We start from the raw sequence: 18,267 nt of genomic DNA, 5'->3' as shown, positions 1-18,267 counted from the left end.
GAAGACATAAAAATGAACAAATATAAGAAAAAATGGTCAACATCACTATCATCAGAGAAATACAAATCAAAACCACAGTAAAACATCATCTCAACCCAGTTAAAATGGCTTTTATTTAAAAAAAAAAAAAAAAAAAAGAATAATGGATGCTGGTGAGAATTTGGAGAAATGGAAAATGTAAATTACTATAGCCACTATGAAGAACAGTATGGAGTGTCCTCAAAAAACTAAAAATAGAACTACTACTTGATTCAGCAACACCACTGCTGGGTATATATCCAAAGGAAAGGAAATCAGTATGTCAAAGAGATAGCTGCACTTATGTTTGTTGCACCACTATTCACAAATCCAAGATATGGTATGAACCTAAAAGTCCATCGACAGATGAATGAATAAAGAAAGTATGGTGCATATACACAATAGAATATTATTCAGGCATAAAAAAGGATGAAATCCTGTCACTTGCAATAACATGAATGGAACTGGAGGACATTATATAAAATGAAATAAGCCAGGCACAAAAAAATAAATATTGCACGTTCTCACTCATATATGGGAGCTAAAAAATAATTTTATCTCACGGAGAGAGGGAGTAAAACGATGGTTACCAGAGCCTGGGAAGAGTAAAGGGGATAGGTGAGATAAAGAAGAGATGATTAATGGGTACAAAAATATAGTTAGACAGACAGAATAAGATCTAGTGTTTGGTAGAACAGTAGGGCAACTATGGTTAACTATGATTTATTGTATATTTCAAAATAACTTAAAAAGTGAAATTGGAATGTTCCTAACTTTATGTTAGGAAATAATAAATGCTTGAGATTTGATAATGACATGTTGTATCAAAATGTCATATGTACCCCATGAAAATGTACTATTATGTATTTACAATGCTTAACAATAATTTTTTATTATTTGTAAAGAAAAGAGGCTTAATTGACTAACAATGCTACACGGCTGGGGAGACCTCAAGAAACTTACAATCATGGTGGAAGGTAAAGGGAAGCAGGGCACATCTTACATGGTGGAAGGAGAGAGAAAGAGAGCAAAGGAGGAAGTGCCACACACTTTCAAACAACCAGATCTTGTGGAAACTCACTATCAAGGGGGACATCCATTCCCACGACTCAATTACCTCTCACCAGGAGGTATAATCCCCTGACATATTATAATTTGAGATGAGATGTGGGTGAGGACCCAGAGCCAAACCATATTACTCCTTTGGCAATTATGATTGCAAAGCTCCAAAGCACATTCATGGCCATCTCTACCAAGTGAAATTACTTTATGTATGTCCAATATAGCCTTAGCTTCATTTTATTTTTCCACCCATTTTCTCATTTACATATTTCTGAGGTCATTTTTGTGACACTTTTAGATATAGGTTTACAACCTTTGTGAAACAAGGTGAGTTATTAATACATACATACATATGTATGTTCATTTTCAAAGGAGCAAGATGGATCACAAAGACATGAAATGACTTGTACTAAAAGTAGCAAAGCAGGAACAATTTCTCTGCTCTAAATTGTACTATAAAATTTTTTTAAAAAACACAAAAAGTGGGTTTTAACTGTAACTATGTAAATTAATATATGGTTTTTTTCTAAGTAAATATCTATGTCATTTTGTCAGAGGTTCATACTTTAATATTTCATAGGAAAAGAAATACGAGTTTCAAAATTAAAATTGGGAAGTTTAAAGATAATGTACAACCTTGGGCATCACTACTCCTTATGGTAGGAAGAAAACAAACACAAAACACAGAATTAACTACTGGAATGCTATTCAAAATGTCAAAAAACATCATAGTCACTTAACTGTTAACTCAGGACCTGAGTTAATTCCAACCCCAGTACAGAATTTCCCAAAAGTAATTTTATTTCTAAACAAAATGACCCCCCAAAATTAGGAAATCATATGAATAAAAATAATTTTTAAAATCAGTAGTTCTGATGATTTGTGCTAATTCATAGAAATGTCAGGAAATCAAATGAGATAACCACCTTTTATCAAATGTAACCCATTAGGGGAGAAAATCATGAGTATGAAAATAATTACAATACCTCCTCAAATGTTTTCGAGGAAAGGAGAAGAAGGGCAAAGAAAGAAAAAGGGCAAAGAGAAGAAAATGTGATGAGGGAGAAGAAAATGAGCAAGTATGTTTTACATAATAAAATTTAATTTACTATTTTTTATTACATAATAAAATTGTTCAAGTGCATGCCCACAGTTATCTGACAGTACAATTTGGTAAAGAATTTTAAAAACATGTTGAAATTTCCAAGTCAGAAGAAGAAAATCTCCTTAGATTCTTGCGATATTCTTTTGTAACAAAATGATTCAAGAAATTTCTCCAGAGAAAAATGAAAAATTTCATACATTAAAATCTCATCAATCCATTCTATGGTCAAAATTAACCTGATGTGAAGAACTTAAGCTATACCTGAAATTCCTGTTTTCACTTTTAAACAATATGTTTCTACAAAATGAATGACCTGCTTTTGATTTTTTCATGACCTAAACCTATAAGTATGTTTTTTAAAAAATATGACCAGCAACTTTTTTATTCTCCTCTCTCATGTAGGATGTGTACCCCTTAGTGGGAGTGTTAAGGATGCAGGTGAAAAGTCTAATGTCCAGAAGTCCATAATGTGTTCTCTGTAAACAATTTTAATGCAGCCTATTATGAGACTGAGTTTTATTTGTTTGTAATCCTGTACTTCAAGCAACAAGGTTAGTCAAATTCTTTTCATTGAGAGTTAAGAAGCCATAAAGTGATTGAATGGCTTCCTCCTGTCTTAGGGCATAAGCTCATCAAAGAGGTCTACATGGCACTTGATGATTCTAGGTCCTTGCTTATCTTTTTAGCTTCATTTCTTGCCACCTTCCCTCTAGCTTGTTGTGCTTTTGCCACACTGAATTTCTTTCAATCTCTGAGATGAATCCTGTCCTTCCACCTTGGACAACCACAAGCGTCCTTTCTGGGGCTGGAACAATTTTCCTGCTATCCCTGGGCCCTATCACCATTGCAAAGTGCATGTACTCATGCAGCACAGACATTCCCTTGCTTGTCAGCTCTTCCTAATTCTGTGGCATGGGTGTCCAGTCTTTTGGCTTCCCTGGGCAACAATGGAAGAAGAATTGTCTGGGGCCACACATAAAATACACTAACACTAACGATAGCTAACAAGCTAAAAAGAAAAATCACCAAAAAATCTGATAGTGTTTTAAGAAAGTTTCCGAATTTGTATTGGGCCTCATTTAAAGCCATCCTGGGCCACATGTGGCCCATGGGCTTTGGGCTGGATAAACTTGTTCTAGGGCATCCACAACTGGCAGAGCTCCTCTCAGGGATACCTTCCTGACTCTTGGACCACTGCAACATAGTACGTTAGCCACTTGCTGAGGAGAGTCCCGCCATAATGACAGTTAATTGATTACAGTTATTTCACTCTCTTCTGTATTTCTAAATACTAACTAGAAATTACTTATATAAATTTCTGCCAATATTTGTTTCTATCCTCCTATTTTAAGAACACTATAGATAAGTGCATTGATTGCTGCATCTCAGAAGTTTGATAAATACCAAGGTTAGATGTTGTTTTTTTTCAACTATGACTACAATCCTCTACATTATATGTTCCATGATTGCTTCATACATTATCATAAAGTTAGCAAACCTTTTAAAGAAGAGTTATGACGAGACATTGCCACAAAAAGTTGGAGATGATGATCTTTCCTATCTGATTGCAATATAATATTACATTTTATGTTACATGAGAAATTATATTCACAAGTCTCATTCACCTTAGATAAATATTATCTTTCAGGATAATTAATAAGGTTAAAAATATCTTAGTACTTCAGAGACCAGAAAAATAATATGAGAAACTGTTTCTTCAGGATGCAGTTTCTAAAATTTTACATTAAAAAGTTTAGGGGCCCATCTGCCACTGATTAAAGTAACTGGAAATTCTAATATAATTACACTACAATAAACATGTGGTTGCAGAAGTGAAACATTAAAGCATAAAGACATATAGCACTATTGAATTTTTTAATTAGAACTAAAAACATATGAGGATACAAAATACATTTAAAAAGCACTTCAGGTTTAAAAAGGATAGTGTTCTTCTAGCCTAAAGAAAGCATATCTACAATGACTTTATTATAGCAAATTAAAATTTTGATAAGAGTAACTAAGCTGTAAAGAGTTCTTCCAAGTAGAGTATGTTATATTTATCTCTCTTCCAATGAAATCAAAGACCAAATTTCCTATGTCCCTGTCTCCATTCCTCCTTTAACAATGCAGGCTTCTCTGTTTTGAGTTTTCCCAGTTATGTTTTGTCTTCTGAATTAACAATTTCACATCAAGATGACTTACAACTTCATATCCATTAGTATGTGAAGCACCAGAAAATATAAGAAAATGGGGAGAAACTGGAACCTTTGTGCATTGCTAGTGGAAAGGTAAAATGGTACCGCTGCTGTGGAAAATGATATGGCTATTCCTCAAAAAATTAAACAGGGAAATACAATATATTCTAGCAATTACACTTCTGGGTATACACCCAGAAGAAGTAAAAGTAGAACTCAAACAATATCTGTACACCCATGTTCGTAGCAACATTATTCAAAATATCCAAAAGGTGGAAGCAAACCAAGTGGCCACTGATGGGAGAATGGATAAACAAAATGTAGTATATACATGCAATGGAATATTATTTGGCCTAAGAAAGAAATTCTGACACATGATGCAATGCGTATGAACCTTGAAAACATGCTGAGATAAGCCAGCCACAAAAGAACAAATATTCTATGATTCTGTTTATGAGACACCTAGAGTAGTCAAATTAATGAAAACAGAAAGTAGAATGGTGATTTCCAGGGAATCAAGGGAGGGACATACAGACAATTAGTGTTTACTATGTAGAGTTTCAGTATGGGAAGACAAAAAAGCTCTGGAGATGGATAGTGATGACAGTTACACACAATGTGATTATGATGAATGTCAACGAACTATAAACTTAAAAATGGTTAAAATGGTAAAATTTATGTTATGTATATTTTACAAAATATAAATTTATAAACAATAATTTTAAATTATTTTCATTATTTAAAATGAGAAAAGACTACTTATAACTTGGTGTTTACACGGACACAGGGAGGGGAACAGCACACACTGGGCATGTTGGGTGGCAGTGGGGTGTGGGGAGGGGAGGGAGAGCATAAGGATAAATAGCTAATGCATTCAAGGCTTAAAACCTATGGGTGGGTGGATAGGTGCAGCAAACCACCATGGCACACATATACCTATGTAACAAACCCAAACCTAGGTGCCAGGTTGATAGGTGCAGCAAACCACCATGGCACATGTATACCTATGTAACAAACCTACACGTTCTGCACATGTATCCTGGAACTTTTTTTTTTTTGAGATGGAGTTTCACTTTTGTTTCCCAGGCTGGAGTGCAATGGTGCTGTCTCAGCACCGCAACCTCCACCTTCTGGGTTCAAGCAATTCTCCTGCCTCAGTCTCCCAAGTAGCTGGGATTACAGGAATGCGCCACCACACCTGGCTAATTTTGTATTTTTAGTAGAGATGGGGTTTCTTCAGGTTGATCAGGCTGGTCTTGAACTCCTGACCTCAGATGATCCACCTGCCTCAGCCTCCCAAAGTGCTGGGATTACAGGTATGAGCCACTGTACCCAGCCAATATCCTGGAACTTAAAGTAAACTGAAAACAAACAAACAAACAAACAAAAAAAGAACTTGGTGTTTGATTCCTGTTATAAGTGTTGGTATTTTAAAAAATAAACAAAAGGGGAATCCTTACTAAAATTTCCATTTAAACTTCCAGTGATGAAAATTGAAAATGAAGTGAGCAGCAAACAACAAATTTGAGTGTTTGAATATCATTCTCTCATATTCATTCAGACACAGCCCCACCCATGTAGTTGGTACACAAGGGTAAGATATAAACCTTTATTATCTCTAACTGGACAGACACAAAATGTCACTTTATTGACCACCTGGTGTCCACTCCAGTACATCCCAAATTTTCAGTTTATAAACACCTAAAGTCTCCATCAAAAAAAACTATTAAAACAGATAAATGCATTCAGTAAAGTTTCAGGATACAAAATCAATGTACAAAATATTAGCAGCATTTCAATATACCAATAATGATCAAGTGAGAAACCAAATCAATAACTCAATCCCATTTATAATAGCTACAGAAAAAAAAACCACCAAGGAATACATTTAAGCTAGGGAGCAAAAGACCTCAAGAAGGAAAACTAAAAAATACTGATGAAAGAAATCATAGATGGCACAAACAAATGGAAAAGCATCCCAGTCTCATGAATTGGAAGGATAAAAATAATTTAAATGATCATACTGCCCAAGGCAATGTATAGATTTAATACAATTCCTGTCAAATTACCAATGTCATTCTTCACAGGATTAGAATAATCCTAAAATTTATATGGAAGCAAAAAAGAGCCTGAATAGACAAAGTAATCCTAAGCAAAAATGATAAAGCTAGAGGTATCACATTACCTGACTTCAAATTATATAAGACTATAATAATCAAAACATCATGATACTGGTTCAAAAATAGACACACACATCAACGGAAGAATAAATAACCCAGAAATAAAGTTACATTATTACAACCAAATGATCTTTGACAAAGTCAATTAAAAATACATTGGGGAAAGGACACCCTATTCAAGAAATGGTGCTGGTAAAATTGGAAAGCCATATGCAGAAGAATAAAACTGGACTCCTATATCTCACTGTATATAAAAATTAACTCAAGATGGATTAAAGACTTAAACATAAGACCTGAAACCACAAAAGTCCTAGAAGAAAACCTAGGAAAAACTCTTCTGGACATTGGCCTAGGCAAAGAATTTACAGATAAGCCCTCAAAAGGAAATGCAATGAAAACAAAAATGGACAAATGAGATCTCATTAAACTGAAAAGCTCCTGCACAAGATAAGAAATAATTAAAAGAATAAACAGACAACTTACCAAATGGGAGAAAATACTTGCAAATATGCATCTGACAAAAGGTTAATATCCAGAATTTATTAGAAATGCAAACAACAAGAAAAAAACAAATAATTCCATTAAAAAGTGGGCAAAGGACATAAGTGGACATTTTTCAAAAGAAGACACACAAGCAGCCAACAAACGTGAAAAAATGCTCCACATCACTAATCACCAAAGAAATGCAAATTAAAACCACAATGAAACACCATCTTACACATCAGAGTGGCTACTGAAATGTCAAAAACAATAGATGTTGGTGAGGATGCAGAGAAAAGGGAACACTTATACAATTAGTGGAAATATAAGTTAGTACCCCCTCTATGGGAAACAGTCTGAAGATTTCTCAAAACTAAAAATAGAACTACCCTTCAGTTCAGCAATCCAACTACTGGGTATCTACCCAAACAAAAAGAAATCATTGTATCAAAAGAGATACACACATTCATTATGTTTATGGCAGCACTGTTTACAGTAACAAAGTCATGAAATAAACATAAATGTCCATCAATAGGTGATTGGATTAAAAATATGGGAAATATATATATATACACACACACATACACACATACACACACACACCGTGGAATACTACTCAGTCATATAAAAGAATGAAATCATGTATTTTGAAGCAATGTGGATGGAATTGGAGGCCATTCGAAATGACTCAGAAGCAGAAAGTCAAAAACCACATGTTCTCACTTGTAAATGGGAGCTAAACTATGGATAGCGATAGTCATCCAATAGACACTGCAGATGCTGATAGGTGGGAGGATGGGAGAGGGGTGAGGCATGAAATGCTATCTATTGTGGACAATGTACATTATTGAGGTGACAGTTACACTGAAAGCCCAGACTTCAGCACAATATAACTATCCATGTAAAACAACTAACTGCACTATTGCTAAATCTATAAAAACAAACTTAATAAAAACATTAAAAATAAAATAAAATTAGTTTTAGTAAATTTGACTCACAAGGAATTTAGCAACATATGCTAAATATTATATATTAATAACTTAAAAGCTTTGGTTTACAGAAAAAATAAAAATTCAACATGTGTTATTTAAAATGACAGATTAAGAACTATTCAACAGGTAGATAAAATAATTTTGTAAAATATATTTCAGTTGTCTAATGATGTTATGGACTAAATTGTGTCCCTTTGAAATTCATATGTAGAAGTTCAAACCACCACTGTATCTTAATTTGGAAATAAGGCCTTTAAGGAGGTAATTAAGATTAAATGACATCATCAGGGTAGCGTCCTAATCCAATATGACACCAGGGATGCATTAGTACAGAAGAAAGACAACGTGGCCAGGCACAGTGGCTGACACTTGTAATGCCAGCACTTTGGGAGGGTAAAGTGGGCGGATCACCTAAGGTCAGGAGTTTGAGACCAGCCTAACTAATATGGTGAAACCTCGTCTCTACTAAAAATACAAAAATTATCCGGCACAGTGGCAAGCATCTGTAATCCCAGCTACTCAGAAGGCTGAGGCACAAGAATCACTTAAACCCAGCAGGTAGAGGTTGCAGTAAGCTGAGATCACACCATTGCACTCCAGCCTGAGCAACAGAGCGAGACTCCATCTCAAACAAAAAGAAGAAAGACAATGTGAGGACACAATGAGAAGGTAGCAGTCTGCAAGCCAAGGAAAGGGGTCTCAGTAGAAACCAATGCTGCCAGCAACTTTATCTTGGACTTCCAGCCTCCAGAACAGTAAGAAAATAAATTTTTGTTGTTTAATCCATCCAGTCTGTGGTATTTTGTAATAGCAGCAAATGGCAAGTCCAGGGGGAAAAAAAAATCAGTGATATGAAAAGAGAGAAAAAGATAAAGAAGATAAAGGACAGGACAGACACATTCACACACAGAACAGAACATGTAGGAGATGCAAGAAACCCAGACATATTTACAGACACTGAGAAACACAATATTGTAAAATAGCATTACATGGTCTTTTAAGAAATTGTTGCTAAAGATGTCTGAATAACATGAGTTTCTTCTGCTATTTACATGTATATATTAGGACATGCTTTGAGAAATAGATGAATTTAAAGTACCAATTCTGCTTTAAGATCACAAGTTCTCATGTCCTGGATTAGAGAGCCTTCATTCAGAAAACCATCAACATGTGGTCATAAAACTGCCCTTGGATTCTTTAATCCTTTCATTATCATGCCTTTAACAGATATCTACATTCTCCCCTTGCCTTCATTATGTTTTCTTGATAGCCTATGTACCACTACAAAAATAGTTGAGGTGCTAACACATTTGGGGCAAACCATGTGATGATCATTTTAACTAATGCTCTTCAAATAAAAAATGACACGCATATTGTGGGATCGGGTGATCAGCAAGATTTACACAAGACACAAGAACAGAACTAAAGCATTGCTTCAGAAAAAAATGAATTTCAGTGGAGAACTATCTTAGGCCTGAAATAGGTCCATAGTAAAATCTCAAGTGCTTTCATCAAAATTAACCCAATAATTTACTGGAAAAATGGTAATTCAAATCTACATCCAGTTTTATAAATACTTACAGTATAATAATCCCGAAATATTGATGATGATTGAGAGAAAGTAACTCGACTGGAGTCATAAGGCAAACAGAAAGACCTTGTCGGCACAAATCCTCTCCAATCATAGAATGCTTTGTCTGTTAGAAATATCAATGCAGGTTAAAACAATATTTATCCAGGAAAAGTACACACTGACTATATTGCTTAATGTTGCAAAGAGTAAAGCAAATCATCTTTATGGCCTCACTATTCTGTATTAAAATCACATCTTGTCATCTAATCAGAGAGAAATGAAGAAATGATAGGACTGCATAGAAAGAGGCTTCAATTAACTGGTGCCTTCATACGGTAAGGCTCTCGTGTTTTTATTGCACAGTGTGCCCATCAGAAAACGAATAGGTTCATTCTCTTCACTATCTCCTCCTGAAGAACATCAACTTCTTTTTTTTTAAAAGAGGCTTAAAGCAAAATCATATTTGTGAATAGCACTTATAAAAATAAAAAGAAAACCTCTCTGTATTACACACTTTAAAAGAAAATTCAGTATTTTATAAGGCACATGTTTTGATATTGCAAAGTAAATTAAATTATGAAAAGTGTTTAAGGTAAATAGGTTGAAAGCACAAAAGGTTAGCCAGCATCGCCACATATTTCTTCTGTCTCTTGGCAGTTGGTACATAAGATTTCTACAGGAACCTTTTTTCTTTAATCATAGGAAGGAGATTTAAGATTGATTTGTCCATTTTTTTTCTCAGATATATTAATCATTTAAAAAGAAGAAAATTCAGTTCAATCCTGCCATCCAAATGAACCAAACTATTTTCATATTTCCAGTTTTCTTTCATATATGTATATGTGTGTATCTATATAGTCTTTCCTGAAACTTTCAATGTAATAAAGTCATCCATGGACTGCTTAGTTGTATATAAATTTATAGAAAACTCAAGAAGTAATAAATTCTCTCACTTCACTGCTTCAATTTATTTACAGGATCATAAGTTGAGTGCTCTATGGGGAGGCAACGAAGTAACATAAAACAATAAAAAGGTAATGGTATCTCAGAGACAGTCTAATCATTACAAATACATTCTACCTCATCCATTTCAATCAAGAGTCTCTGCACTCTTTCAAAAAGGCAAAATCTCTCGAAGAGGCAACACAATCATATATTTCAATCAAAATTCAATGTGAAACAGTGGAAATCTTTTATTTTTATTTATTTATTTTTTTTTTTTGGAGACATAGTCTCACTCTTTCTCCCAGGCTGGAGTGAAGTGGCGGGATCTCGGCTCACTGCACTGCAAGCTTCCCCTCGCGGGGTTCATGCCATTCTCCTGCCTCAGCCTCCTGAGTAGCTGAGATACAGGCACCTGCCACCACGTCCGGCTAATTTTTTGTATTTTTTAGTAGCGACGGGGTTTCACAGTGTTAGCCAGGATGGTCTCAAACTCAAAATTCTTTAATGGAAGCAAAGGCCAATAACGAGTAGCTTGTAGAGAATCTGAGCATTTTAGTCCTAAGAAGAAGATAGCAAGGAAAAGGCTATGCCCTTTATATTTTCATTTGGAAGCTTTATAAGACCAAGAGAGTATAAAAGAGTAACACAAGAGTTATTAAGATGTGTACACCCTTACATTTCTTATGAAGCCCTCTTAATGAATTCAAAGCATTCTCCAACTCATCAGCATTATTCCTGACCTACCCACTCCCCTTAATGCACCATTACATACAATAAACGATATCTCATATTTTAGATAATCATGCTTCTCTTTCCAATCTTCTTTTTGAATTTATAAACTGTTTCAAGGCAAGGACTATAACTTACCTGGAACTGCTCTGTGTTTCTGATTCATTAGCAATGTGAATGAGGTAGCTATGAAAACACTGGTGAATAAGAAGGAGGATACTGAACATTCCCAACACAAAGAAATGACAAATTTCTGAGATGATAAATATATTAACTACCCCGATCTGATCACTATACATTATACGTATAAAAACATGACTCTGTACTCCCATGAATGTGTACAATTATTATTTGTTAATTTAAAAAATAAAATTAAATAAATAAATAAAATTTCTCTGTGATTAAAAAAAGAATTGGTCTAAAAAGGTTAAATCTTACAGGCAAAGAGGTTATCTTCTTGATACTGAAGAGTCTAACCCAATATATGAAACTAAAACCTATACGACTTATTTTTCCAATAGTGTCCAGAGCATTTTCAAATGTTTTATCTTGTTTACTCACAAAGCAGACTCACAGAGTTGAAAACACCATGCATTATTTTCTCCCAGTATATAGGTATCATACTAGAAAATATAGCTATAACTTTTCTGGAAGCAGTAAAGCCTCCACTAAAATCCTCAAGGTAATCATTCACATACTGATGTATGCTAATGACTCCCCCTTAGAAGCCAGGCACAGAAGGTGACATGCAACAAATTCCAGTTTATTCCACAAAGTCAGTCGAAAGTTATAAGCTAATAGTTTGATGAAGACCAAAGTCATTAATCAGACTAAATCTTCACAAAACCTTCCTGGAGTCAACAATCTTCACAGATAATGCCACATAGAAATAAAGGTTCTGAATCCCAAGGGTGTGTGTGTGTGTGTGTGTGTGTGTGTGTGTGTACACATCTGCACAAGAGTAGGCTATATATTGATAGGTGGAACAGAAATCTTGTCAGTAATCCCAGTTATCAGTCAGCAGGACAGAAGAAAATATCGTAAGAGTAAACAAATCTGAGGAAAACTCAATATCAAGATTTGGAAAGAAACCAAAATGGTCACCTCAGTTTAACAAGGAGTTAAAAAGTAGCTATCCTTGAACATAAAAAAATGTGTTAATTAACTACTCATACTGATATCTGACTTTGCATTTCTTCAATATTTTAGACTATCATCAAAAAATATTAATTCATGTTAGTGTGCTGCCATTCTGCATATCTAATTTGCATATCAAGACTTAAAAGTCTTTTGCTTGCTTTGTATGCACCATAAAACTGAATATAATGGTGTGCCCCAAGTGTCTGTGCATGTCTGTGTGCACACACGCGCATGTGCTTCTGGATTAGAAACTGATTTGGCATTGACTACAAGGCTAACCAACAAAGCCATAAGAGTGAAAGGTCCCATAGAATCCAACAGAAATAAATACATGAAGAAACAGAAAATCCTTAAAAATGGACTTTTAAAATTCTGATTTTTAGATATTTTTCACCAGACCATCTCCCCTCATTTTCTAGCATCATCTTGATGTTTATAATGATAATCATTTTCCAATTTTATTTTCTGTTTTTATTCAAATTTATGTAGTTGACAATTAGTCAATTATTTACACAGGTGGGAGACATTTCCAAAACCTAATAAGCAGTTGTTATTTTAGAAGCTTAAATTATACAAATGACTCACAGAAAACTGAAAAGATCGTATATGACAGGTGATAATGTCAGGGAACGAGAAACAAGGGAAAGAAAAAGGAAGGAAAGAAAAGTTCTTAGGTAGTTAAAACAGTCCCCACATCTGTAATTTTTGTAGTGACAAATATTATCTTCGTATCGCAAATGAATACATTGGTTCAATTCACCTGGATATCAGCAAAAGACCCAAAGGCAATAGTAGTTCAGCATTTAAAAATATGCTGTTTTAGTCAACTTAGAAACCAAATGCTCTTAAGAAATAGTCTGTATATGTGTCTTCCAGAGTAGAAGGAAGTTCAAATGAAAATGAATCTTTATTAGGATATGATAAAATCAAAGACATTACTGGGTTTAGTGGTCCTGTGTCCCTAGAGCCTCTTTTATGCCAAGCTCGTTCTGTTTCCCTTTTATCAATTCTCTCGTATCAATTAATTCTTTGAGTTAATTGCACATGCAGTTTTAATCTGTAGGTAATTACAAACAATTAATAGTTAGGAGACAGAATTAGCAGTTCTTAGTTTGATTATCTATATAATTAAAAGGGGTGGTAAACTAGAGTTGACAAATAGCATCTTAATCATTTGAATAATCAAACCCCAGAAGCTTGCTTGGGTGGCTGAATTCCATCTGTTACATTAGTTTAAATTTTAGAATTAATGACTGAAATGTCCATTTAAATCAGTTCTTATGTGTTGAATTTATAGTACAAAATGAACAAGGCATATACTCTAAAATTACTTAAACCATCTTCTTTTGTTTGTTTATAATAAGCTGTTTCCAAAAGGATTCAATTAAAGATTTGTAGAGGAGAAAAAGTAATATATTTTCCTCACCCATTGGAAGTGTTCATGGAGGTGACATCTCTATAACAAAGACTGATAAACAAGAGAAAAGTATAACAAGCTTGTTTATCAAAGTTTTGTGTAACATGGGAAGCTTCAGAAATGAAGACCCAAAGACTCAGGGAAAACTATATTTTTTATGAAGAATGGTCATGTAGAAGTATGATTGGACAAAAATGCCGTATGACCTTATGGTAGTAAACTAGGGGAAACTCAGCAAGGCCTATTTCTTCAGATTCGTCTTGGCTTCCAGGTATGGGGCAGGACATTTGTCATAAGAGAGTCTTCAGAAGGGAAGGTAGGACGTCAGAGAGTGAATTTCCTGGGTTTTATGGCTAGTTTTGGAGTAAAGGAATTCTAGTTTCTATGTCCAGCTTCTAGGGAGAAAAATCCAGAGAGAGCTTCCTGCTTCTACTGTCCTCTCAATCCTTGCAGCTCAAAATACTCAGCATGCCAAGAGACCACATTTTTGGGGTATCATGTTCTGAGTCCTAACAGATTCGATAGACTAAATTATGTACATCTAGTGAATGCCGGTTAATAATAATGGATACCGTTTCTATGTCATAAAATATCTAAGAAATATGGATAATTCTTTTCATACTATGTTCTATTTAACACTTTGTGTGCTGTGATGGTTAATAATGAGTGTCAACTTGATTGGATTGGAGAATACAAAGTATTGATGCTGGGTGTGTCTGTGAGGGTGCTGCCAAAGGAGATTAGCACTTGAGTCAGTGGGATGGGAAAGGCAGACCCACCCTTAGCCTGGGTGGGCACAATCTAACCAGCTGCCAGCATGGCTAGAATATAAGTAGGCAGAAAAATATGAAAAGAGAGACTGGCCTAGCCTCCCAGCCTACATCTTTCTCCCGTGCTGGACGCTTCCTGCCCTCGAACATCAGACTCCAAGTTCTTCAGTTTTGGAACTTGGATTGGCTTTCCTTGCTCCTCAGCCTGCAGACAGCCTATTGTGGGACCTTTGTGGGATCTTGTGATTCTGTGAGTTATACTTAATAAACATATATATACATATATGAGTTTATAGCAAACAAGACATGCTTTTAATCCTTTTTTGGCTATCTGAAGAAACCAGAGGTTTGTAGATAGAGAGCAAAAACTAAGAAGCAAATAAGCTTAAGGTAAGTCAGAATATATATGGGAACTTCATTCTGATTAGAAAAGAATGTAATATAGATAAGTAGCATCACTGTTGCGTAACATGTTTCTGAACTGCCAAGTATTTGAACAAGTTGGGAAGATACTTTGAAGCTAATAGTAGATTAAAAAATCTTCAACAAAATAATGACTTCTGGTCCAATATAGTCTGTTACTCTTGGCTGTGAGGCAGCCCCTTTACAACCTCAATAAATACTATAATGACAAAGGAGAAGATGAAAATCTCAAGGTCACAAAAAATAAATCTAATTATTTACCAATTTGCAATTGAGAAGAAAATTTAAATAGGATAATGGAAATGAATTGAGGAAACCAATCAGTGACTTTTACATAATAATATACTCACCCCTCCCTAATCTGAAAAACGGTAGAAAGATGCTTAATATCTCCCAAGGAAAAAAATGCAGGAAAAAAAAAGAATGAAAAATGTTTCTCTACAATGTAAGTGCCACTTTAAAATAACTGATTCCCTTTTCCTACCTTCATCTACCACAATTCACATAGACACTACAGCTCCAGGACAACAACTAGGCAAGAAAGCAGCCCTGACTTCAGCAATAGTATTTGATACAGTCCTATGGAAAGGAAAGAGTTCTGTGTGGAGGCTGGGGAGGGCAGGTATTGATAACAATGCATAATGGAGATTGTAATTTTTCATGAGCTAAATAGCTGCAAATAATAAGAACGAAGGTGTGGAATAGGCAAGTCTCCACCTTAGCAGAGCTCAACTGTTTGAGACAGATGTCTGCAAGTTATTGGGAATTAGGCAGAGAACCAGGCATTGACACCTGATCATCAACTATAGAACTAGATTTTTCTCAGGGCTGAGAAAAATCCACACGTTCTTTCTATTTGTAATCACTCACTGCCTAGATCAATTTCTCCTTATCTGGGGCAGAGTAAATAAACTAGGGCCTATATTAATCACGGTAATACTTGTTAACACTTATTGAAGGCTCAAATTACTAAACAATTTACACACATTACCTGACCTGTGCTGCAGAATAACCCCATGAGGCGGATGTTCCATTTGACAGAGGAGAAAACTTATTATGTCCCTTGCTCAAGCTCAGACAGAGGGTAAGGGGTTGTGTGAACCCAGATCTATCTTGAAGCTTACCTGTGACTGACACAAGGGAAAGGGTCTCTGGTAGACCAGTCAGAAAGAGAACCATGTCCTAATCCCTGGAACCTATAAATGTTAGCTTATATGGCAAAAGAAACTTTGCAACAGTGATTAAATTAAGGATTCTGAAATGGGGAGGGAGATTATCTGGAACTGTCCTGGTGGGCCCCACATGTAATCACAAGTGTCCTTACAAAAGAGGCAGAGGGAGACTTTACTACAGAAGAGAAGATGTGATGTGGCAGAAAATAGAATGGAGTGATGTGAAAAAGGGCTCCTGAGCCAAGGAATGCAGGTGGCCTCCAGAAGCTGAAAAAGACATGGAAATAGATTCTTTCCTAGTGTCTCTGGAAGGAACTGGTCCTGCAGACACTTGACTTAATTCAGTGAAATTGATTTCAAACTTCTAGCCTCTAAAAATACAAGAAAAAATTGGGGATTGTTTCAAGTTACCAGGTTTTCGGTAATTTGTTACAGCAGCCTTAGGGAAACTAACACAGTCTACAATTCTAAAAATTCAGTAAAAGTGTTTAAGTCTAAAAATATTCTGCTAGACACAGGGGAAAATTATAGAAAAGTGCTTGGCATTCTCACTATATTATAATAAGCCAACTCCTTGAAATAGAAGTCAAAACAATAAGGAAATAACTAAGAGTTTAACAATAATAATAATTGTAAGTCAAATAAAAATGAAAATTAGCATTTTTTGAAGGGAAGAAATACAAAGAAACCAAAAATGTAATGGCAGAATAAAAATGTACTTCAGAGTTAGTAGGAGTATAAGTGACAGCATAGAATATCAAATGACTGGATTTGGCAAGCACTCCTAGAATGCAGAAGAAAAGCATCAAAGATGAGAATTATAAGAGAGAAGATTATAGATTAAAGAGCACAAAAAATAAATATCCATCAAAGGAACCACACACATTACTGAAGATGAAACTAGAACAATCAGAAATGAAGAAAATATACTATGTAATAATTTCCTGAGCTGAACAAAAGATTTGAATCATCTGACTATTGGAGTTTATTGAATTTTGGGGTAAGTTTATTAAAAGAGACTTACATACAAATATATTCTGCAAAATTACAGGAGTAAAGAAAATTTAAATGATAAGAATAAAGAAAATTTCATACATATTCAAGAAGAAAAACATCTGCAAAGGTATAAACTCCAGGTTATTCTCAAATTTCTTCTGTGAAACAGCAAAAGAATCAATAAATAATAGACCACCAAGAGAATTTTCAGGAAAGTGAAAAGTTAAATAAATTTTATAACCAAATTGTCTTCAATGTGTAAAGGCCAGGAAAAAAATCAGTATCAAATATACCAATGCTCTGAAAATTTGCTGAGAAAACACTTGACTGAAGACTGAAGCATGAATCAATAAAAGAATTTAGAAACCACGGTATAAGAGAACTAGCAGTTCTTCCCCTCACCAGTATACTCAGTTCTCACAGGATCAGGTGCAGTTACACGGATACTACAGCTTGGTCTTAAAGTGTGGTCCTGCCTGGCTTCACCTCACAGTTTCTATTCTGCATATTCTACTTTCTTACCAAACCATTTTTTTTCCCCTAGGGTATAAACTTGAACTTACTCACAGTTCAAATGAAATGAGCTTTCAAACTGATTTCTGTTCTATGATTATCCAAAGAAACAATAACCAGTTTGTTCTGTTAGGCACTTGCAAAGACTAAACATTTTATTTGGTTTGGAACATGTACCCAGAGACCCAATATAATGGCGATTTTTATTTTCTTGTAACTTAAATATGAGTTTTCTCTGTTTTAGCAACTCAAACTGAATCACCTGAATCATGACCATGCCCTTCACAAAGCTCTTCCTTATATCATAGGAGCAGCCTCTGGGTGTTCCTATAAAGCTGGGTGGCTTAACTAAGAGGAAAAAAAATAACAAGCAATTGTCTTTGGGCAGCAGAATACTAGGTGGCTGTCATGATAATGTTCTGTATTTTCCAAATGTTTTGCAATTAATCATAACTAATGGCAATTTTAGAGAAAACACATTAAAAATAAGTCTATATAATTTTAGGTAAATATGGGCAAAAATTATGTTAAAATTATGAGCAAAGCAAGGTATGGAG

The 18,267-nt window shown here is 34.8% G+C and overlaps 1 protein-coding gene across 3 annotated transcripts in view; it reads right to left on the bottom strand.

Moving 5' to 3' along the window:
- The window catches only part of IQCM (IQ motif containing M), a 491,845-nt gene that overhangs the window by 282,671 nt on the left and 190,907 nt on the right, over window positions 1-18,267 (bottom strand). For all 3 annotated transcript variants that reach the window (XM_050791177.1, XM_050791179.1, XM_050791180.1), the window contains one exon: window positions 9,614-9,729. In XM_050791177.1, coding sequence (XP_050647134.1) covers window positions 9,614-9,729 — 116 coding nt within the window. The remainder of the gene's footprint in view (window positions 1-9,613; window positions 9,730-18,267) is intronic.

Source organism: Macaca thibetana, chromosome 5, assembly GCF_024542745.1.
Source record: "Macaca thibetana thibetana isolate TM-01 chromosome 5, ASM2454274v1, whole genome shotgun sequence".
Classification (NCBI taxonomy): domain Eukaryota; kingdom Metazoa; phylum Chordata; class Mammalia; order Primates; family Cercopithecidae; genus Macaca; species Macaca thibetana.
This window is presented reverse-complemented; position numbering and strand designations above follow the sequence as displayed.